The sequence below is a fragment of the Ursus americanus genome, chromosome 8 (genome assembly GCF_024610735.1).
Source record: "Ursus americanus isolate L20-20 chromosome 8, mUrsAme1.1.p, whole genome shotgun sequence".
Lineage (NCBI taxonomy): Eukaryota > Metazoa > Chordata > Mammalia > Carnivora > Ursidae > Ursus > Ursus americanus.
In genome coordinates this window covers 77,049,446-77,074,022 of record NC_142134.1, presented here as the reverse complement: position 1 = coordinate 77,074,022, position 24,577 = coordinate 77,049,446, and the positions used below count along the sequence as shown (strand labels likewise).

At 49.4% G+C, this 24,577-nt stretch overlaps 1 protein-coding gene across 17 annotated transcripts in view; it reads right to left on the bottom strand.

Moving 5' to 3' along the window:
* Positions 1 to 24,577, bottom strand: part of SLC2A9 (solute carrier family 2 member 9) — a 286,157-nt gene that overhangs the window by 115,881 nt on the left and 145,699 nt on the right. For all 17 annotated transcript variants that reach the window (XR_015725597.1, XR_006775167.2, XR_006775166.2 and 14 more), the window contains 2 exons: positions 13,893 to 14,080; positions 1,353 to 1,463 (listed from right to left, as the gene is read on the bottom strand). Coding sequence is in view for 14 of the 17 variants with exons in the window: in XM_045771357.2 (XP_045627313.1) it covers positions 1,353 to 1,463; positions 13,893 to 14,080 (299 nt within the window). In the remaining 3 variants the exon portion in view is untranslated. The remainder of the gene's footprint in view (positions 1 to 1,352; positions 1,464 to 13,892; positions 14,081 to 24,577) is intronic.

Below are 24,577 nucleotides of genomic sequence, written 5' to 3'. Positions count from 1 at the left end.
AGAACGGAACACACCTCTGTGTACAGAAAAGCCAAAGGGAGATTTTGCCAAATGTTCTCGGGCAGTGTGATCATAGATTTCTTCTTCAGTTCTTCCTGCTTATTTAAATTTTACACACGTACCCTAATGAGCTCGTGATGACTCCTTACAACAAGAAATACCTCACCGACCCCTCCCCCAAACAAACCCTGTTCTTTCCATTCTAGACTGTGCCTTTCCATGATCAATGTAAGCATGCATAGCCACATTGGGGGCGGGGAGTGCATAACCCAAAACCAGAATTTTGTGAAACTCCCAGATTGTGAAAAGGCGAGATATTTTCCTCTAACAAAAAGACCGTGAGCGAAAGGAGGAGACGAACATCAGACCTCAACGCTTTCCTGACACCCATCTTGTTAGAATGACCCAGCACGAGCAAGGAGCAAAATAAAGTGTTCTGTCGAAAGCGAGTGAGAAATGGGACTGGAAGTCTCTGCACGTCTGCGCTGCGTCAATTCCATCAGCAGAAGTCGGTGTGAGAGTGGAAATAAATGAGCTCCTCCGTGAAGGTCAGACAACCTCACTCTGATTCTACCCTCCTCTCTGTCTTTTGGGAAGGAGCCCTGTCGTGGACTGTGTGCCTAAAATGGGAGGCACAGCCCACACACCTACAAGGTGGAAGAGACTCGGACATCTCATAAAAGGGGAAAGTAAGGCTCAGAGACGTTGAGAGCATTGTCCAGCATCACACAGCTGAGAAATTTCAGAGGCAGGATTCAAATCTAGTTTGGTCTGATTGTCCAAACCTGTTGAAATTTCTGCGAAGTTCTGAAGTCTCCCAACTCCCTCCGCACAGTATGTTTAATGTGCATCTTTGAGGTTGAGAAAGAAGGATGAATTCTGTGTCTTCCTTTGGACACTTTTGCTTATTATTAAAGTCACCCTCTGTTATACCAGTCGACTGCAATGTTCTCTCTCCTTTCCTTTGCCTGCAAACTCCTACATGTTTGGGGTAGAAAGATGACAGCTAATGGTCTGGAAACACTTTTAAAGTCATGGCAGTGGACCTTAGGCTCACAGGGACTCTGCTTTGGACCCCCAGGGAGAAATGGCCCTTTTTACTGGGTGCTCCTCACACTGTATCATCTGTGACCAGGTGAGAGTTCAAAGAAGGGAGCTATTTATTAAAAGACAGACAATAGGTAAGAGAGCAAAATATAGATAATATTCTTTAGGTGGGTGAAACACCCTAAAATTCAGATGCCTTTGGAGTTACAAAGGACATGCTCCTTTAAAGGCAAGCACATTTGTTGCCTAGGGGGCCTCGTGGTGTTGTTCATGATATTCTCAGGAATAACCCTCAGTTTACTTACAGAGAAGATGGCGGCCAAAGTCTCGATGCCACCGGTGCTCAAGGTGATGTATGGGATCTTTACTGGCGGGATCCCAGCTTTTCCAAAGATGCTATTGGTGTAGAACCAAATCTATAAGAGGAAAGAAAAACAAGGGAGAGTCAGTGAAAGGCAACTGCTTCCAAAATTAAATTCAGGTAGAAGGTGGTCTCCGAGATTTGCTGCTACATCCAGCGTGGAGCTGTGTGGTGTGGCTAACTATTTGTTTTCTTCCTTCTCCCACCTTTGCCCCTTCTTCATTACTAACAGAACTGCGGTACTGGGAACAACATATGTTGAGCTAATTGTGGCGATGAGATAAGGAACAGAAATCTCCTTAAAATGAGCTTTCCACCAACGAGGTGTGATCCCACTTTTTGCCCTTCCTCCTTTCTGCCGTCAGGTTGGTGAACATGATGGCTGGAGCTTCAGCAGCCCTCTTGGATCACTAGGTGACCTCAGGACAGCATGGCAGCCCCCATGGTAACTTTATGAGAATCAGAAAAGGTTCCTGATCCACAACACACTTTACTGTCATTCACTGGAAAACTGCCACAATAAATCTATAATGGGGACAATGTGAATGATGCCCTGAGGGCTGTGTAACACACAACCTGCACAACTACACATAGAGCCCCGGCTTTGGGATGGAAGCCACCTGTTCAGATGCTGGAGCAAGGAGTTAGAAGGAGCCTGTGTCCTTGCTCACTAGAGTGGTTCTATAACTTATTCACCAAACCTGGGCACCTTTGGAGTGTTAATAATTAGTTCAGGATAAGAGGCGTAAATCTGGATTGCCCTGGGCAAACCAGGATGTGTGGTCCTGGGACTACTGTACCACCCTTCCCAATTTCCCTCATGTGAAGTTAGGTCAGTGTGGAAGTTTCTGCCACTTGAGACCAAACCTAACCCTAATGACCCTCACATGGCATCGGACAGTCACTGACTGGAGGCTGGAGACCTGGCTCCATGTTGAACAGGCTGTGTGACCTCAAGCAATTCACTCTGTCCTGCTCGGCTTCCGTCCCCTTCTCAAAGAGGAGAGCCATGCCCCTCCTGTGGGGTGTCGGGAATTGGGTAAGAATTGTCGCTCTTCACTATTTACTTAAAGTTTCGGGTCCATAGGCTGGACGCACGTCATTTGTGTCCTCCCAACCCCAGTCATTTCCTTAAAGAGCATGAGTTTGCTAAATGATAGAAAACCAAGCTGTCCTTTACACGGCATCTGACGAGGGAACCCGCCGCCTTTGAGGGTCTGGGAAGCACTTATACTCTGATGGTTATTACAAAGAAACATTAGAGCTCATTGCTTATAACTTGTCAGTCCCAACGCTGGCTGGCCATGCTCTTTGCATTTGGCTCTTACTTCGTTTCTGGAAAAAGCTCTCATCTGTACAAATTTGTCTTGTTACCGGCATTTTTTAGCAAAACATTTTTCATGCACTGGGGGAGAAGATATAATTTAGGACCTACACATATCTACAGATGGCTCATCTTTTAGCGAGGGGAGTAATTCTTCATAAAGTTATAGGCACACTCAGAGGCCGGTAAAAACGACTGCCTGAATTTCTGTGAGCTCGCTGGCTTTCATGCCTCTCTCGGCAAAATGCGTTTTAATGTTCTCGTAAAACGAAGACCCGCTTGCCGGTGTCTGCGCCACATTTGACTGAGTCAATAAATTAGAATTTTAGAGTCTACCTTTGCTTCCATGTTCACAGAGTACAGAAGTGGCTCCCGATGAATTCATTAATTCCCATAGCTCTTAGGGCTGTGACAGAAGCTGAAACTGTTTCGGAAAGCCCCAGTCTTCACCGGATTTGTTTGTATAATCTCCTCCCCTTTGGGAGGTAACTGTGATCTTCAGCGTTGGATCAGAGGGGCTTAAACGCCTTTCTTAATCTTTACCCAGATTCACTGACTTTTAATAGCCAAGGCTCTATGCGTGCCTTTCCTCCCCCAGGCTTCTCTGCTGACATTGTGTTATTCTCTGCCTCAGTCTGAACCCCAGAGCAGCCAGCCTCTGACCGACGGGGTGTGTGTTCTGTGGGAGATGGGCCCTGGCCTCCCCATTGGCCTCCTTCCTGGCTCCTCACACCCCCTGCAACCTTCCTTGCTTCCAATTCTTCCTGAAACCCCTGAGGGGTTTCAATGTTAGCAAAGAGGGTCATGGTGCATAAAATTACACGCTCATGGAGGGGGGGCGCTTATGAAAGTGGCTCTAGAGTCATTTCATAGTAAATAGGCGGAAATCAGTCCTTTGGACCATCTTGCCCAGTCCAGAGCTTGCGAGGAGGTCCTGCTGGGCTGGTCCCTGGAGTGGGTAGGGGGAAGGCCTGCCCATCACACAAAGTGCCTGTCTCATTCTGCCGGCTCCAGAAGCCACTTCTCTCCGGCTGAATCATCTTATAGAGCAGGATGGTAACGGCCTCTGCCTCTACCCCCGCTGAGGTTTATGTGATCAGGCAGTTTGGGGGCGTTGCATATCATGGAAGCACTGGGAAAGGGGGAGTGTGTCCCACAGCAAACCCTCCCAAGGAGCATGCTTTGTGTTGATCTCATCCAGAACTCCAGCACGCCTGCAGATTGCCAGCAGTCTCCTCCCACGCGACGGACAGTGGACTGGAAGGAGCCACCATTTGGAGGCCTGCACCGCCGATCCCAACCTCAGCACTGTCTCCGGTGAACTGTGGGTCTGTGGGCAAGCGACTACCTGTCTCTAAAGAAGGGAAAAAGATGTGTCTTTCAGGGTGGCTATAAAAATTTTTAAAGTGATGAAGTAAAGCATCTTTAAAAGATTTTATTTATTGGGGCGCCTGGGTGGCACAGCGGTTAGGCATCTGCCTTCGGCTCAGGGCGTGATCCCGGCATTATGGGATCGAGCCCCACATCAGACTCCTCCGCTATGAGCCTGCTTCTTCCTCTCCCACTCCCCCTGCTTGTGTTCCCTCTCTCGCTGGCTGTCTCTATCTCTGTCAAGTAAATAAATAAAATCTTTAAAAAAAAATATTTTATTTATTTTAGAAAGAGAGAGAGCTCGGGTGCCAGTGCAAGTTTGGAGAGGGCAGCGGGGGAGGGAGAGGGACAAGCAGACTCTGCACTGAGCGTGGAGCCTGACGTGGGGCCCGATCGCAAGAACTTGAGACCATGACTTGAGCCGAAATCAAGAGTCGGGCACTTATCCACTGAGCCACTCAGGTGCCCCAAGCATCGTTTATAGAATTGGTATATAACGAATGGTGGGTATCATTCTAGAAGATTTCCATCTCTCTATTGAGACACCATTGGTCTTTGGGAAAGGAAATTGTCAAACAGTTATGTAGATGCTATGGGGAGGAAGCCCTTCTGGGGCTGCTTCTCAGCCTTCTTCTTGGATGCCTGCCTCCAATGCCCCAAAGCCCTCCTTCCTAACTCCTGACATAGTGTTAGAGACAAAGCACTACACGCATCATCATTTTCAACCCTCTCAACAGCTTGTGAAGGTGACATTGCCTCCAGATCCGAGACAACACACACAGCCAGTAACGCCAGAGCAGACCCAGGCCTGTTTGCTTCCCACCCCACGGTTCTTCCCGCCACACGGGCGATGTGGGGGCTGTCCGTGCAGCTGGCTGACTGGAGATTCCTCTTCTGTCCATCATTCCTGCCCCCCACTCCCATATATGCCCATGACCTTGACTGCATTTGGTCTCCTACTGAGAGATGTGTTTTAATCCATCTCTCTGCCTAAACTTCAGAAGCAAAAAACCCCCTGATTTGTCTTTGTCCAGAACAAGGTGATCCTTGCAGAGCGTGGATGTAGAGTCTGGACTTAACATACATTCACGCAGAGCATGGATGTAGAGTCTGGAACCACACAGTGGTTCCCCCAAAGACGTTCACGTCCTAATCCCAGGACCCTGTGAATGTGTTACAAGACCCAGCAAGAGGAGCTTGGAAGACGCGGTTAAGTTTAGGGGTCTTGACATGGGGAAGTCATCCTGAATTATCTCGGTGAGCTAGAGATGTAATCACGAGGGTCTTTACAGGAGAGAGGTCAGAGAGAGAAGGCGCAAAGATGGAAGTGGAGGTCAGAAGGAGAGAACTGTAAACACAGAGATGGTCTCCACAAACCAACGGTGAGGTACAGGATCTATTCTGAAGTATAGAAGACAGAGGAGATCCTGTCATTTACTGAACACTATGTCCCAGTGCCAGGGCTTCACCTGCGGTAGGGCTGGGACCCCCTTTCCCTTCATCTCCTGTTCCCATTTTGGGGGCACACCTCTCTCTCAGCCTAAGGGACAAGGAACCACATAAGGAAAAAGGGATAAGGCTGGCAGGGCCCTTGGAAGGAGGCACTAACAGGCACATTTGCGCCCCCCACTGTGATGTTTGTGCACTTGCCTCCTGCAGCCCGCTTGCGTCCCCTCTGCTCTCTCCAGGCAGGGAGGGACCTGCCCAGTGGAGCTGGGTCTGGGGTTGTTTCCTATTATTGGACTGGGTAGGTGCCTTAAATCTGGGAATGCAAAATGCACAGCCACTTCTGGAGGCACACCCTCCATTCCAGCTCCGCCTGGAGTAGAGGGCACACTGTGATCCCCATCTCTCTGACTCCTATGCCAACCTCTCTAATCTGCTCTGAATTTCAGAGGGGAAGAAAGGGGCTTATATACTGTACCCTGCAAACCTATCACCCACATGCCCTAATTTCATCCTTATACAATCCAGTGAGATAAGTGTCTTGCCCCCATTTAACTGATGAGGAAAGTAAGGCTCAGCCCAGGGCGGGCTACACAGCAGCTGAGAGTGGCAGGGCTGGCATGTCAGCTCAGGTCCTTCCAAGCCTTTCCTGCCCAAGGCTGCCTGGGGGTGCGAGGCATTTGATTCCCCTCCTGACGTGGAATGGGGTGGGGGGGTTCAGTTGGGGCCAGCAGATCTGAGGACTGGGGAAACAGTGCATCCCAGAAAGGGTAATGACAGTCCCTGCCACAAAGAGAGGCAGACTCTTTGTGGCAGACTCCCTGCTCTGAGGAAGGCTCTCGGCTCTCCTGACAATGCCTGAGAGCCTGGACCCCAGCCCCCCAAGCTAGTGTTGCCCTCCGTCCCCATCAGGCCCCCTTCGACATGACCACAGGGGTGTGGAAATGAGTGACTGCCTCTCCTGCCTCTCCTGGGGCCCACTTCACTCCCTGAAGTAGGCATGAACAACTGTTGGATGGCCCACTGGGGTGCCTCTCAGCGCTCAGCGAGGAGCGGCTCCCTCCCCTGCCCCTCACTCTTCATGGAAATCCAGAAAGGTACAAAGTAAGGACTCAAATTTAAGTAAGGCCAGAACATGCTAGCCTTTTTTTTTTTTTAAGATTTTATTTATTTGTTTGAGAGAGAGCGAGCGAGCAAGACAGAGCACAGGTGTGGAGGTGGGGAGGGGCAGAGGGAGAGGGGGAGAGAGATTCAAGCAGACTCCACGCTGAGCACGGAGCCCAACTCAGGGCTCGAACCCACACCCTGATATCATGACCTGCGCTGAGACCAAGAGTTGGATGCTTAACCAACAGAGTCATCCAGGAGCCCCCGAATATGTTAATTTTTAAAAGCTTTTCTAAGAGTGTTGGATTACCTAGGCTTGCTCCTCCTTTTACAGGTAAAAACATAACCTCCCCCTGACCCAGCCCTCAACCAGCTGATACTGCCTCTGAGTCATGTGTTCATTTACCCCTCAGTGATTGAGGGCGGAGGGGTTAAGCGTCTCACTCAGGGTTCCAGAGCTGGGAGGTGGGGGTGTGGGCTGGAACCCAGGCGCCCATGGTCTCAGGGCAGGGCTCTTTTGACAAGATAGTAGCTAAGATTGTCGGGCACCGCCTGTGTCACTGGCCCTGTGCCTCGGGCTGTGCCTACATCCTTTCATCCACCCTCTCGCCATCATATGAAAGGGGTACCACTTTACAGCTGGGGAAACTGAGGCACAGAGCAGTCATGGCAACTTGCCCCTTAGCCCACAAGCTCAGTGCTGGGGGTCAAACACAGCCGACTCCAGGACATGTGCTCTTGACCACAACGTTAGGGCGGCCATACAGACGGGCTCCAGGCCGCATTCTCTCCATCCGGGGACACAGCAAGTTCTTTCAGGGAAATGGTCTCAGTTACTAAGGTAACAGAACATTCAATTCTTGTAATTTGAGTTAGGACGTTATTTGAGAAGAGACTTCAAAACAAAAGCTATTTACAATGCTTCTGACTTGTGATTAGAAGTTTTGTGCAAAACAGTATTTGGGTTTCAGAGTTCCTGATGATGGCTGGACAAGGGAGATGGACCTTTCTGGGGCTCCCAGCCAGATCGGGGGAAGGTGCCCTGTCTCAGGCTCCCTGCCTCTCTCCCTCCACTCTCCCAGCCTTGCCTCCTTGCCATTTGGTTGTCTGTGGAGGGTGTAGGATGTCTGGTGCTCCGTTAGGCATGGCAGTTACCACACGCATCACAACATGTGGGGGAACAACGCACACGTGTCCTCGCCCTCACAGATCTGGGGAAGCAGCAAACGGAGGCGTTGCACAACAGTTATACAGGTGACGAACCAGAGAGACACACAGCTGCCCAGGAGCACTGGGACACCTGGCCACCCACCGAGTGAACAAACCCAGGCGGCCGTAAACTGCCTCTGAGGGTCCAGAACGGGCGTCACCAGGCTCATCCGAAGCCTGCACTCCTGTTTTCTGTCCATTTCTAACAAGCTCCAGGGTCTTGTTTCCCAACCAAGACTGCAGAGTGGATGGGCGCCTGAGTGGCTCCGTCATTAAGCATCTGCTTTCAGCTCAGGTCATGATCCCAGGGTCCTGGGATCGAGCCCTGCATTGGGCTCCCTACTCCGCTGGGAGCCTGCTTCTTTCTCTCCACTCCCCCTACTTGTGTTTCCTCTCTTGCTGGCTGTCTCTCTGTCAAATAAATAAATAAAATCTTTAAAAAAAAAAAAAAAAAGAGTACCACCATAATCCTTGGTATTCCAAGATTCAGGAAGTCTCAGGGAAACTAAGATTCCCTGTACTGGGTGTGACAACCCAAGGACTTGGTAGAAGCAGCACCCTCCCTGCTCCTTGTTCTTCTCACCTTCCCCTTTCTTCCCCTAATGCTCAGGGGCGGCTCTGGGTGCCGGAGGCACAGGGACCATGAGAGGCGGCCTCCACTCACGAGGACAGTCACGGTGAGAGGAGTGGCAGCGTGGGTGTCGGAGCTGTTGTGACCACCCCAGGGAGGGGGACGGACTCTGTAACCAGGAGGCTCCTCGCCGGTGAGAGACAGAACATTCGCGCAGAAGTCTGGTTTTCATGCAAAGGACAAACTGCTCAGGAGGAAGGCAGTTGCAGAAAATAAGGAATTTTAAGTGACAGGTCTAATTTTAGAGGAGGGAATTTGAAAGCCATTGTGAGAGGGAAAAAACAATCCCACACTGAAAAAGGATTTAGAAACAACTAAATGTTAAATCCAACTTCCCCTTGATTTCTAAGGTATGAGGAAACTATTCGAGGACTTCTTAGCAAAAATGCACTGGGCAATATGTATTGTTCGCTTAATATGGTGATTCTCCCCTGGGGGCAATTTTACCCCCACAGGACATTAGGCAACGTCTGACGTTGTCACAACTGGTGGGGTAGGCTACTGTCATCTGGTGGGCTGAGGCCAGGGATGCTGTGAACTGTTCTATAGTACACAGGACAGACCCCCTTGACAAGGGATTTTCTGGCCCCAGATGTGCATAGTGCTGAGGCTGGGAATGGCTGGGTTAGTGCAGGCACCTGGGGCTTAGAGACGGGCTGGCCAAGCCTGGGCAGGTGCTCCAGAGCAGGATACCTGGGGCCAGGAAGTGTGAGTTTGACAGCACGGGCATCCCTCCCACTGTGACCCTAAGCAAGTCCTTGGCCCTTTGTAAACCTCATTTCTTCTTCTAGAAAATGAGGCGGCACCACTTACCATGCAGGACATTTGGGGTTGGAATAAAGTGATAAATGGGGTGATGCCTAGCAATATTTGCAATGTCTTAAACTATAGACCATGTCCCCCCCAAGTAATTTCTGGGACAATTAAGGGAAGAAAGCAAGTTTTCAAGGGCATTTGAAGTTTTTCATCTGGTAGACAGCGGAGGTACAGGGGAGAACTGGACTGAAGCACAGGACAGTGGGGCTCTGAGGCTGAGGTGGCTGCTAACCAGTGTTTGTCCTTTTGTATGTAAAACAGAGGACGTAGGACTTGTCCCATGGGCTGCCTATGGATGACCTGGGAACACAGCCCAGTGACACATACGGGGATGCTCAAAGGGGGCCTTGGGGACCCTCCCTGCTCAGGGCTCAAATGGCCAGACCTTGTAGCCAAACGGTTGGGCTCAAATCCCCTTTCTACCACTTGTAGCTGTGTGACCTAGGGAAAGTCTCTTAACGTCTCTGTGCCTAACAGTGGTGTCTAACTCATAGGACTGTCATGGGGACAACTTCCGGCTCCTGTTAAGTGCTAAATGAATGTGTGTTTTATCATTATTACAGCTGATTAGACAGAGGCTAGGGGAGGGGACTGATTGGCCTAGGCTTCCCACTGCAGGCTTGTGGCCACAGTGAGACAGATATGGGTCCAGAGCTTTTTGCTCTATTTCAAGTTAAGCATGCTAAGCAGGAAGTATTACTTCTGACTTAAAGATTAAAAATAAACCTAAACGAACAATAAATAGGAGACTACCTCAACATAATAAAGGTGATACATGACAAGCCCAGAGCTAACATCATACTCAGCTAACATCCTATCATAATATCATCATACTCATCAAACAGAAAGCTTTTCCTCTAAGATCAGAAACAAGACAAAGATGTCCACTCTCACCACTTCTATTCAACCCAGTACTGGTAGTCCTAGCCAGTGCAATTAGACAAGAAAAAGAAAAAAAGTTACCCAAAGCAGAAAGCAAGAAGTAAAATCATCACTGTTTGCAAATGACATGATCTTAAATGTAGAAAACCCTGAAGACAGCACGCACACACACACACACACACACACACTACACACACACACATTGTTAGAAGTAATAAACAAATTCAGTAAAGTTGCAGGATACAGAATCATCAACATACAAAAATCAGTTGTGTTTTTATATACTAACAATGTACCATCTGAAAGGGAAATTAAGAAAATAATTGTATTTACAATAACATCAAAAAATACTTGGGAATAAAGTTAGCTTAGGAAATGAAAGACTTTTGCACTGAAAACTACAAAACATTAAGGAAAGAAATTAAATACACAAATAAATGGAAAAATACTCTATTCATGGATTAGGAGATTTAATATTATTAAAATGGCCACACTACACAAAATGATCTACAGATTCAATTCCATCCCTATTAAAATCCCAATGGCCTAGTTTCCAGAAATAGAAAAAAAAATCTAAAATTCATATGGAACCATAAAAGACAATGAATCTTTAAAAAGAACAAAACTGAAGCCATCACATTTCCTCTTTTTAAAACATATTACAAAGCGGCAGTAATTAAAACCGTGTGATACTGGCATAAAGACAGACATATAAACTAAGAAAACAGAATAGGGATCCCAGAAATAAACCGATATGTGGTTGGTTGACTGATTGCCAAAGGGTGCCAAGAATATTCAATGGGGAAAGGATAGTCTGGAAAATGGTGTTGGAAAAATTGGATAACCACATACAGAAGAATGAAATTGGATGCTTTACTCAAAATGGATTAAAGATTTAAACACAAGAACTGTAAAAATCCTAGAAGAAGACATAGGGGAAAAACTTGGTAACATAGGTCTTGGCAATGATTTTTTTTTGGATACAACACCAAAAGCAAAAATCAACAAGTGTGACTATATCAGACTAAACAATTTCTGCACAGCAAAACAAACAAACAAACAAAAAACTGAATGGAAAGGCAGTCTACAGCATGGGAGAAAATATTGGCAAACCATGTATCTGATAAGGGGTTAATCACCAAAATATATAAAGAATGCCAATAGCAAAACAAATTAAAATAAAACAACCCCCCTCAAACCTCCAAACAACTCAATTAAAAAATGGGAAAAGGACTCGAACAGACATTTCTCCAAAGAAGACCTACAAATGGCCAAAAGACATATGAGAAGACACTTGCCATCACTCATCATCAGAGAAATGTAAACTGAAACCACAGCAAGATATCGTCTCACACCTGTTAGGATGTCTATGATGAAAGGAAAAGCGTTGGTGAGGATGTGGAAGAATTAGAGCCCTTGCACGCTGTCAGTGGGAATGCAAACTTGTGGCAGCAGCTCTGGAAAATGGTACGGAGGCTCCTCCAACAATTAGAAATAGAACTGCAATATGAGTCAGCATCCCACTTCTGGGTTTGTTTGTTTTTAATTTAAGATTTATTTATTTATTTATTTATTTATTTATTTATTTATTTGACAGAGAGAGAGAGAGTGAGCACAAGCAGGGGGAACGGCAGACAGAAGGAGAGGGAGAGGGAGAAGGCAGAGCAGGGAGCCCAATGCGGGGCTCAATCTCAGGACCCTGGGATCATGACCTGAGCTGAAGGCAGACGCTCAACCGACTGAGCCACCCAGGTGCCCCCCACTTCTGGGTTTTTATCCAGATTGAAATCAGGAGCTCGAAGAGATATCTGACTCCCATGTTCAATGCAGCACTATTCACAGTAGCCAAGGTGTGGAAATGTCCTAAATGTTTGTCAACAGGACGAATGGATAAAGAAAATGTGGTATGTGTACACACGATGGGATATTATCCGGCCTTGAAAAAGAAGGCTATCCTGCAGCACGTGACCACATGGATGAACCTGGGGGACGCTATGCCGAGGGAAACAAGCTGATCACAGAAAGACAAATACTGAATGCTTGCACTTTCGTGAAGTATCTAGAGTAGCAAAACTCATAGGAGCAGGGAACGGGGTGGTAGTTGCTAGGAGCTGCAGGAGCAGGAAATGGGGAGCTCCCAATCACCAGGTGCAAAGTTTCAGTGAAGCCAGATGCATACGTTCTGCAGATGGCCCGTAGGACACTGCGCCTGCAGTTCACAACCTGGCATCGCGCACTTCATCGTTTAAGGAGGTAGATCTCACGTTAAGTGTGCTCGTGACAGTAACAAAAGAGATGAAAGGCAGTCACTGCGAGGAGGGTGGGATACCCGGAAGCTGAGACCTCCCCACTGCCGGCCTTTGGAGCGGACGAGATAGTTTCTCCCCATCCTATGCCAATGCAGCGGGGTTTACAGATACACCCTAGTGGGATTTATATAGGAAGTTATGTAGGGAATGCGAATTAGAAAATTATGTCCCAAGAGAGGAGAGAATTCTGTTTAGAAATGTCATGGTTCTCAATCCAAATGCCTCATTAAATACAGATTGCATATGTGGCTTTTACTACTCTAAATGTTAGCTCTAAGAAACAGACCTACTCCCTCTCTACCTTCTCAAAACAGGGGGGCGGCTTTGAGCCTGGAGTTGCAAAGAGGAGGAAACAGCAGGACCTGTCCAAGGCCGTGCCCTCGGCCCAGGCGCCGCCTCCTCCTGCTGACTTTAACCAGACCAAGGAAAAAGGTAAAAAAGAGTAAGTTGCAAGATGATTTCATTTCATCTTAGTGTTTCCAAAGATAGAGTCAAGAGTAGTTGAAATGTGGCTAAACACTATGGTTGGAACTTTCCATGCTGTCACCCTTCCCTCTCCGGCCAGGGATGCCTCCCCTTTCATGTTGCCTCCCTGTAGACGGCCCAAACACCCTCCCTGCTGACTTTTAGGGGACGCCAGCAGCTGTTTTCTCTGAGGCTCTTTGGAAGGTCCCCTTTTTCCTCTTTCTGGACCCAGCTCCTCTTCTCCTAAGCTGTGTAAGTACCTCTACACTGCCCTGCCAGCTGGCTTGCACACCTTCATAAATGGGGAACTCACCACTCCTTGAGGCAGACCCGCTATTTTTCAGAAGCAAAAATGATACTGATCCTGAGTCTGTCTCCCTGGGGTTCCTAGATTCTACCTTCAGGAGCCCCCAGGAGAGAAGGGGCAGCTGCGTCTGTCAGAGGGTTTGGGGAACTTCATGGAAGACCTCCCCCTTCCTCCGATATCCCTGCCCACGTCAGCTCAGGCCCCGAGAAGGTTCTCCTTTCAAGCTTGAGGTCTTCTTAGACCAAAGTTGCATGTTGAAGTCAGCCCAGCCAAGAGTACTTTTATTTAAATCATCTTTCACTTACAACTTCCTAATACCCATTTTATTAAGAAACCTGAGTTTCAGGGACCAGAAATTGTAATGATAGGCAGCATTTATTAAGGGACGACTGTGTAGCTGCTGTTTTGAACACTCTGCATGGATTATTTCTTTCCGTATTACGTCAGCCCATTTTCAGATGAGGAAACTGAGGCTGGATCAGATTGTGTGATTGCCCCACCGTGCAGAGCTGGTGGAGGTGGCAGAGCTGGGACCGGATCCTGGCATCGAGGGCCCCGCCCCACCCCGCCCCACCCTCACCCCCCTCTAGTTTCTCCCTTTGTGCGGGGACGCTCACCGCGTTGAGACCGCAGAGCTGGTAGCAGGCCATGGTGATGACCACAGTGACGACCTGCCAGCGCACGAAGGGACTCCGGAGTAGCTCCAGCATGGACACCAGCTGGACGTTCCTCTGCATGCGGCTCTCCGTCAGGACCTCCTCCAGCTCTCGGGACACGTCCTCTTTGCCCAGGAAAGTTTGGAAGGCTGCAAACAGGGACAACCACAGCCTTTCAGTAGGGATAAGGATGTGTCTGATACTGGGTCTGTGGGGACAGTACCACCACCCACACACAGACCTTGTCAGGGATAGAGCTGGCAGGGGCCTTTGAAACCACAAAGTCCCAAGCCTTTGTTTGAAAATAGGAAAATGGAGGCCCAGAGATGTGCAGTGACTTGCCCAAGGTCACCTGGTTGGCTAGGAGAAGAGCCAGGAGAGAACAGGAGTCTCCTGATTGCCCCCAGAGCGAAGAGGAGCCTGTCCAGGGATCAAGTTCCACTGCGACCACAGTGCGTCTGACCAAGGTTTGTAACCATTCCTGCCTCACATGGCTCTGGTAGTAACTGGATGATGTATACACACTAAACCCTAGCTCAGAGCTTTGCACACGCTCTTGCTAAGTATTTATTGAGCACCTCCTGTCTGCCTGGCCCAGCGTGCTCATCCTTGTTGGAGGTATTCAGATGGTCAGATCACCTGCCACTTGGCCAGGATGCGGGGAGTAGATTCTATCATTGGAAGGAGACTGAACTGAATGACCCCCAATGCCCTTTCCATATGACTTTGGGGAACACAGGAACCGTGGGTAGACGTATTTCTCAAAGAGCTAGTCTTCCCAGGATTCAAACTCACCCTGGTGACTTATGCCTTTTCCAGGCTGAACACTGCAAATTTCCAGCCTCAGCGAACCTGGCATGTGTTACCAAGCCCTTAATTGTGCAAACCTCCCTGTATATAGACGCAAAGGTGGGCGGACTGATTAGACCCCTGAGATAATAATAATCAGATAATATGAGACACTTTTAGAACACGGATTTAAATATTCAGTGCTCTGGTATTTATCCTCCTACAGAGAGAGGTGGCTTTGGTGATGGCTCCTGTGGACAGTCCATTCCAGACACAGTGGGCATCATCCCTGAAAACACTGCTCTGCGCTGCAGGGTGTGTGAAATTGCTCTTCTTAAGTAGCAGGGGGGCGGCGGGAAGGGCTGTTAAACTTGCTCTAGATTCTACAAAAAGCAAGCCCATGATGCCTCTGGGATGTTATTCCCAGTAGTACACTGAAAATGGCTTCAGAATGTTTCTTTTGTAAGCGATGATTTAATACTTTTCTTAGCATTTTATTAAGGATAAATGGGAGAAGTAGCTGAATGAGCCATATTTCCACATCATTCACTATACCATAGTATTGCTAACACTTTCTTAAAGTTCAAAATGCAACACTCATATGATAAAGTCATCCTGAAATTTTAGGGCAGGAAAATATTTCTCTCTCCTTCCTGACATACATGCTTTCCATGTAAAATAAGGAGAAACGTATAGCCTTTTTCCCCCCTTTCTCAACTTGGCTTCCAGAAAGCTCTCGCCTAAATTTGACTCTCAGCTCTTAACAGAGTTTCCTGGAACAAAAATCTCTTTCTTAAAAGCTGTGATTTCCTTCTTTTAAGCATCAATTTAATTTCTTGCTATATATGCACTCATAAAAATAGTTTCTTTCTACTTGTTCCATATCTCTTCTTTTTAAAAAAAAATCATTTATTTTAGAGAGGGCTAGCATGGGGGGGGGCAGTGGGAGAGGCAGAGAGAATCCCAAACAGATTCCCCGCTAAGCACAGAGTCTAATGTGACCCTGAGATCATGACCTGAGCCGAAATCAAGAGTTGGATGCTTAACCAACTGAGCCCCCCAGGCGCCCCTCTCCCCTACCCCTTCTTACGAGTTTCCTGTGACTGGGTAGGGAAGAATATCTGGTGAGGGAGATATCATGTCAGACTTGGAGATGCATCGCCTTCAGGAAAGGACTCCCTCCTTGGCTGTGAGTGTCTGGTTAACTGATAGCCCCTACTTTTAGCTTTGTGGCCATTCACCTCAACTTTGAAGCCCAGGCACAACTGGGGTTGGTGGGAGTGCAAGGGCACGGCTGGGGACACCTGAAATGCACACGTGTTGCTCCAGAGCTCCTGACCGGCATGCAGAGACTCGGCCAGGTGGCATGCTGGTCTGATGCCTCCCTGCTCAATCCTGCTGTGTCCTCCTCCTTTCTCAGTGTGGCTGTCCAATGAAACTTCTGCATCCCTCACTCCTCCCCAGCACCTGCTTCCCTGGAGAAGCTGGCCTGCAACAATTAACCACTTGACGGCAAAACCATCAATCAACTTAGCCTGTTTTCAACTTTTGAAGTGCTTAGTTGCTTTTGTTCTTATTGCCTTCTCCTGGCCTGTGACAATACCCCGATGGCTCTCCTGGTCCAGTCTCGTTGTGCCCTGTAGAGTGCCTACCGTAAACCTGTGCTCTACGCTGCGGCACCAGCCCCCAGCTCTCTGCTCCGCACAGTGATGCCCAGGCTCCCACCTGGCGCATAGCTCTCCCCCAGCTCCCACCCCTGCTGCATCACTCTTGAACATACGAACGGCTCATTGTTCCTACACACAATGTGCTCTCTTGGCTGCCTGCACTGGGCCATGCTGTTCCCTGTGCCAGGAATGCACTTCCCGCCTTTCCTTGCCCCACTACTCTTCTCCTCCCTCCCAGAGGGCCCTGTGGCGGGGAGACTCTGGGTTCTCCCCATCCCCTGTGCCTTCCCATCTCAGCACCACCTCTGGCACCTCCTCCTTCCACTTGCTGTGAGCACCCTGAGGCCCAGTTCCGGGGGCCTGCTGGGGGATGGGTGCTATTTGAGTCTGTTGCTCCGAGCTGACCTGACCCAGCTGGCACACCACTCTCTTCCCTGAAGGCAGAGTTTCTCCGCATTGGCACTCTTGACATCTCGGGCGGGATAACTGTGCGGTGGGCATGGCCCCGTGCATTGCGGGATGTTTAGCGGCATCCCCGGCCTCCACCCACCAGATGCCAGAAGGAGCTCTACAGCTGTGACGATCGGAACTGTCTCCAAGCATTATTCCCAGGAGCCGAGACATGGGAACAACCACTGACGGAGGAAGGGATACACGTATACTTATATACACAAGAATGTTAGCTCTAAAAAGCAGGAAATCCTGCCATTGGCAACAACATGGATGGTCCTTGAGGGCAGTTTGCTAAGTGAGAGAAATCAAAGACAGACAGACGCCATGTGATCTCACCTACATGTGGAATCTAAAACCACAAAACCCCTAAACGGAACTCCTAGATACAGAGATACAGGGAAGAGACTGGTGGTTTCCAGAGGTGGGGGGTGAGGGGTGAGCAAATGGGTGAACGTGACCCAAAGTGCAACTTCTGGTTATAAAATAAACAAGTCCTGGGGATGGAACCCAAATGTCTCCCGGGGCAAAGTCACCCCAGTTCAGAACCACTGTTTCAAACAGGCTTCTGGCTCCTCCCGGGAGGACCTCACCCCAGAGCAGGTACCCCCCTCACTCCTGCTGGCCCCTCTCCCTTCTCCCAGTGCAAGACTGCCCTGCGGGACCCGGCCCCTGTGAGCTTCCCTAATTGCCGGTTAAGCCCCCTGCACCACCCACCATGGCCCTGTGGGATTTAGTTTGGGAGTCCTTCCTATCCCCTATGTAACCTCTCAGGCTCTTGAAAAGAGCTCCACAGTCAAAAGCTAAGTCACGAGGGGCACCAACAAGAGGAGGTATTTCTGGTTGTCAGAAGAGAGCGGGCCCTCTGAGCAGGGAGCCAAAAAAACAGAAAGTTGCCTCACATGTCTTGGCACTCAGGAGAAACAAAAGACATTGGTACTTTTTTTTCTTTTCTCTCTCTAGAATGTTCTTCTGACCTTTCTGCACCTGGCTAGCCTTGTTCTTTGAGCCTCAGCACAGACACCATCTCCTCCAAGAAGCCTTCCCTGATTCTCCCCTACTGGGAAGTGAGGGAGGAACAGGCTAAGGAAGGTCTAGAGAGGAAAGCAGGAGATGAGAGACCCACCCACAGGTCTCATGTTGTAACTGGGCCCCATGATGCCACCTTCCTGATCTTAAGAGTCATGTGCTCCTCTCAGTCCCCAGGTCCTGTGTCAGTCCAGGCCTTCGCATCTCCCCAGTGGGATTCTCCTGCCAGTCTCCGTCCTCCAAGATGACCATTCTCTTGCAGTCGAGCCTTTGCTGTCCTGCTCCTGTCAGCAGCACCCACTCTGAATTTTATCCCCCTTCCCTAAAGGTCAGTCTGGCTTCTAGGCGAGGGCCTTCCTGGGTGCCTCCTCTCCGGGTGCGCCAGAATGGAGGACAGGACCGTCCTGGCAGCTAATTCTGCCTGAGTGTTCATGGCTGCCTGGAGCTCAACTGCGAGGGATCCCGAGGTTGTCCTCCCTGCTCAGTGGGGAAGGGTGTGGATGCTGGGTCAGTGCAGAGTTTGGCAGAATGGGGCGGTGGCTCCCATGCCACGAGCTAGCCGTACCCAGGTGGACCACAGAGGCCATGACCTCCACCGGATGGGCCTGGGAGCCTGCTCCCAGTCGGAGCCTGGATGGCCTCAGGGATTTGGAAGTGGGCTGGAGTGCCAATTAGGGAAATGGCTGCTGAGCTGGGCACAGTGCAGTCCCGTAGAGCTCCTTTCCTTCACGATTGTCACGGGCTGAGCCCCAACATTCTGCCAGCCCAGTTTCACACTGGCAGTACGAAATAAAGAAAGGAAGAAGAGCAGGTGTTCTTGACAGGGTCTGCCTTGCATCCCTGAAGTTTCCAGATCAGTGAAGCAGTGTCTGAAGTTGTGCCTGTGCCTGGCCAACTCAGAGAAAGAGCTGGAAGCTGACTGCAGTACACACGGGCCCTCAAATACCCACCAGCGCCACGCCCTGGGCAAAAGGTGAAGAGGTGTGCGGCAGAGGGGTAAGGTGGATGCAGGTGGTGTGGACAGACTGACGGGGCTCTGTCCGGCATCCGCTGTCCACTAGCCCGGCGCCGGGGCCCATCTCGGTGGCCTCGCATGTCTCTGCTTCCTCAGGTTCCGTGAGGTCGGAGCAACCATCTGGCACAATAACACCTGCCTGGTTTGCCCGCACCTGTGACCAGGTGTGTGCTGGTGTGACGGGCGGTTAAGGGCCCTGACTCTGGGGCCACGCTGTCTGGGGCTCAAATCCTTGCTTCGCTCCTTGTCACCTAGTCTGATGCCAGGTGAGGTTCTTGATGGTTCTGTGCCTCAGTTTCCTTACCTGTAAGATGGACGGAACAGCATTGGGGCTGTCTGTGGTGTTAAATGTCAGCGCACACGAGGTCCTCAGAACACTGCTGCTCTTAATGGGCAACGAGCCCTAGAGGTCTGTTAGCTATTCCAGGAGGCACTTGCTACCCCCCCACCCCTTCCTTCCCTTTTTTCTTCCTTTTTAGCCTGACAAAGGGTAGAAATACCATAACCTTCCATTGGTTGAATTGTGTCCCCATAAACATATGTCGAAGTCTTAACCTGGTAACTGTGAATGTGACTTTATCTGGAAATGGGGTCTTTGCAGATGTGACTGTCAGTTAAGATGAGGTCACAATGGAGTAGGGTGGGTCCTTAATAATAAGAAGAGAAGAGACACAGAGACAGACACACAGGGAAGACTGCCCTGTGAGGATGGAAGCAGAGCCCGGAGGGGCGCAGGGTAAGCCACGGGAGGCCAAGGTCAGCAGGCGCACGCCAGAAGCCGTGAGAGGAAGCAGGTCTCGCTGACAGGCTGACTTTGGGCTCCTGGTCTCCAGAACTGGGAGAGAACCGCTCCTGTTTTAAGTGCCCGGTTTGTGGCGTCTTGTTACGGTAGCCTGTGCTGCATGGCCTCTGATAGCATTTCTCGCCTCCTGCTAGAAGCAAAGCGCACAGCAGCCTGGGGGATTCCCTCATGTGACCAGGAGGGCCTGTGACAAGGCTGGCAAAGGGATTTCAGGCAGAGCATGGGGCCGTGGCCCATTGCAGCCCTACGCCCAGCCCAGCATGGAGCTCCTTCTCTGCCCAGAGCGGGGCTCAGGGCTTCTAAAACTAGGAGATTTCACTGAAACATTTATTTTCAGCAGTGATTGGGATTGAAGTTTGAGTTTATCACCGACAGCAGTGGGATCCAAAGCGGAGGATGGGGTAGAAGACACTGGAAGTCCTGTTTGAACTGTTACAACATCTCATTATGGGACCGACCCTGGAGCCTTCCCACAGGCCACGTGAGGGTGCTGGGGGCTCCACCACAAGGAGGGGCTGGCAGGGGGCTCCTCATCTTTGCTTTCAGTGTAGAGCAACACATTTCGGCTAACGTGTCCCATTGACTGGTCTTGGACTTGGGAATGGTAGTGTTTGGTTTTAATTGAATTAACCCTGAAGAACATTCAGGCGGCTTATAGAGAATCCTCTGAAGAAGACACGGATTATGGTAAGACTGCGATGCCTGCACAGAGACAGGACCCAGCAGCCCCCTTTGCTCCAGGCTTCGGTGCATGTCGACAGTAGGCTGCCTGGCCAAGGTGCAAAAACTTAAGACATAAATAATCAACCTCTCCAAGGTAAAGGTGACATTTTCAGGAGAATGAGAAAGTAGCAGCTCTTCAAAGGAGATCGCTCTGTGGAAAGAGATGTGTGGGGACGGTGCCATCACTCTGTGGCCTGGGACCCAAAGTGCCGCACACCGGTCACCAGGTCAAACTCCCACAACTGCACATTAAAAAAACAAAATCCCTGCAAACAGTTTCAAAAGCTTCCTGTTTGAAAATATGCCAGATGAAGAGTTTCAGTGGGTTTTGCTAAATCATGGTCGTCAAAACATAAAAAGGCAACACCGTGTCCTGATTTTGCAGGAACAAGAGTGACACTGGGAGGGTGGACATCTACCCGCAGCAGCCCGCCTCGTCCCCGACGCTGCATTCCTAGCAGATGGGACTGCAAGACGCATTCCAAGTTCCAAATGTGTTACGTTCAGCCAGCCTTGCTGCCGCCTTCCATTTGGATCTATATTGTTTTCTGGGGGTCTTTTTGAGCTCTCGTCACCATTAAGGCCAATATTGCAATGACAGCAGCTAACGCTTGCTGAGAGCTACTCTAGGCCAGCCACCATTCCACGTGTTTCATAGGCCTTTTCTTATTTAATTTTCATATAACCATCCCCTGAAGGAGACACCGCTAGTGTCCCCACTTGGCAGGTGAGAAGAGAGACGAAACTTGCTCATGGTCAGGGAACTAGGATCCCTGAGATCAGAGCCTGAGACAAGGATTGGGTGTAAGAAGTTGATACACGTGATGATTGCAAAAAGCAGGTGTGAGGGGATAAGGAGAGTGAAGCGAGGAAGGGGAAGCCATACAAGGCACGTCACTGAGGAGCCTACTATGGACAAAGGGGTCAGTTCTGCTGGACTTCTGAGTAGGACATGGAACGTCTCCTAGAACAGCCCCACAGGGGAGGCTGGACATCTGTCCATCAACTCTTGCCTCTAGGGGCATGAACTCCCAGGCATGCACATTACACTGCAGATGGGCTGAGCTGCATTGTGGCCACAGAGAAGGCCTGAGTATGCAGGGAGACACCTGGTATGCTGGAGGTGCAGGAAACTTCCGCCTGCGTCTGCACTCACATGGGACTGTCCCACAGCTGGGCTGAAATCAGTGAACAGAAGAATGGTGTGATGGGGACACCACAGGAAACCACTGTTGTCACCACTGGTAAATGGAGTAGCTGGGAGTAGAGCCCCAGCAAGGGCTCCAGAAGCCTTGCTCTGGATGCTCAGTTATGATCCCTGGGAATTTAGAACCAGAACTTTCAGATCTTGGAAAAAACACTGTCCTTCCCTCCTTCCCCCTCCCTCTCTCTCCCTTACTGCTTCCTTCCTTCCATCTTTCCCTACCTTTCTTCCCGAGTCTTCATTCCATATCCTTGAATTCCTGAAGAGCCTAGAAGCCTCCTCAGGCCTCACCTCACCCTCTGTCTGCCCATCACTTGCATCAGAGTGAGGCAAAGGCCTGTAAATCAGCACCAATTTCATTCCACTTTGGAAGCACAGAGAAGATTGGTTTGAACTAACTCTTGCATTCTTTTTTAACCCAGAGCCCCTAAGTAACATTCCCTTCCTTCCAATCTCTACAGGAAGGCCTGGAATCTGCCTCTGGAGCTGGGACCCTACTCACAAAGGGGCAGAAAACCATGCAGGGAGATGACAAGCACATTAGTGCAGTGTTGGGAGCGTCCTGAGGCTGGTAAATGGCTCTCACTGCTGCTCCTGTCTTCACTGTGGTCCTACCAGATCGAGGCAGGTGCTTCTGCTAGTGTAAGGCTTATAATACCTCATGCCAGAGGCTGGGTCTTATTCAGGGCCTGGCATGCAGCAGGTGCTCAAACCATGCTGGATGAATGTAACTGGTCCCTTTTCATATTTGCTTAGTCTGGAGAAGGGGATCCTCTGGGAGGAGAAGCCTGGATGTGGATAGGGTTGTACTCTTTGGCCTGAGGTCAGAACTAGGACCAATGGTGACAGCTATGATGTGTCAGAAGTCAGCTCACCGTGAGGAAGAACTGTCTGACTGATGTGGCCACGGGTAGATGGGCAGTTTCTCAAGCAGTGAGCTCCCCATCCTTGGAGGTGGGCCAGGAGAGGTGTGGTGACCACTCTTAAATATCTAAGTCACTTAAATAGTTCATCTGATCTACTTGGTTCCTCTCCCTGCTCAGGCTCCTACCCTCGCCCTCACACTTGAAAGTAAAGGCTTCCTATAGCTCACACTTCATTCATATTCCTGGCCATGTTCTAATCACTAATTCCAAAGAACTTGAAAAAGGAATGAGAATTTGCATTTCTCAAGTGGAGAGAAAAGCCTCTGGGTGGTGTGGTCAATTTCTGGGCTGGGAGAGGAAGCCACTGTGTAATCAGATCTTGTACCAGTTAAAGACTCGTCTTTATACAAGGGGCGTCAAGAGACCAAGCAGGGGAGAGGAGCCTGACATTACTGTGTACCTACCATGTGTTAGACGTTTGGGCTAGGTGTCTTACAGAGCTTATCGAGATAACCTAGTGTTGTTCTGTTCTCTGAGCCTCAGAGGAATGGGGAAATGTACCAGAAATCCCCGGTAGAAAGTGAGGGAGTCATTGTTCCAACTTGATCTTTCTTTGCACGCACCTCAAAGAATGATGAAAAGAAACCACACAGATGAAAAGCTAACAGAACCAGATTCAGTTCATTTCAATTAACCTGCAGCTTTTTAGAGCTTGCTATGTGCTGGGGATGCAAAGGTCTCTTATGTTAAAAGGCACTGTTTCTGCTCAGAAGGAGTCCTTTTGGGGGGGGGGGGACAGAACACATCTCACTGCAACTCCAGGTGGATGGTGCTGGATGTGGGGCCTGCAGGAACCTCACAAAACCCCCATAAGTTCAGTGCTCCCACTTGTCTTTTAACAGATGGGGAAACTGAGGCTTGGAGGGATGAAGTGATGTGTCCAAGTCACACGGCAGAGCTGCCATTCCTGCTCCCGTGGTGCTGTGCTCCAGGGTTGGTGCAAGCATGACTCAGGGCCTGACCCTGCCAGGAGGAGGTCACGTAGAGCAGGTCTTGTATCGTGCATCCCTTGTTCGAGAGGTTGGGTCAGGCCCTTAGGCAAATGGAAAGTCCTCTTTCCCCAGAGCGCTCTTTAGATCTCTGCTGGCGTTCTGTCTTGGCAATGATTGCTTTTGCACGTGATGAAATTAGCAGTTGCATTCATAATGTCAGGATCTCTATGGCTGTACCTTATTTTTTTCCATTAGTGAATGAATAATTTATTATTATAAAGATAAAAAATTATTCTAGGGGCGCCTGGGTGGCACAGCGGTTAAGCGTCTGCCTTCGGCTCAGGGCGTGATCCCGGCGTTATGGGATCGAGCCCCACATCAGGCTCTTCTGCTATGAGCCTGCTTCTTCCTCTCCCACTCCCCCTGCTTGTGTTCCCTCTCTCGCTGGCTGTCTCTATCTCTGTCAAATAAATAAATAAAATCTTTAAAAAAAATTATTCTATTATGGTAAGGACACTGAACGTGAGATCGGCCATGGAGCATGTTTTTAAGCACACAACACAGTACTGTTGAGTACAGACACAGTGTTGTACAGCAGATGTCTCCAATTTATCCACCTTTATAAACTTTATACCCACTGATAGCAACTCCCCACCTCCCCCTCCCCCAAAGCCCCTGGCAACCACTATTCCACTGTTTGGTTCTATGAACTTGACTATTTTGGGTACTTGAAGTGCGTGAGGCCGGGCAGCCTCTTCCTTCTGTGACTGGCTTACCTCACGCAGCATAACGTCCACCAGGTTCATCCATGTTGTCACACGCTGCAGGATTCCCTTCCTTGTCAAAGCTGAATAATACTCCATTGTGTATGTGCACCACATCTTCTTTATCATTTGTCCATGGACATTTAGGTTTTATACACGTCTTGCTCTGTGAATGGTGCTGCATTGAACATTTAAGAGTGTTAATATCTCTTTGAGATCTTGATTTCAATGCTTTTGGATAAATGCCCGGATGTGGGACTGTTGCGTCATATGGTACTTCTATTTTTCATTTTCTGAAGAAGACTCTGCTGTTTGCTATAGTGGCTGCACCATTTTGCATTTCCG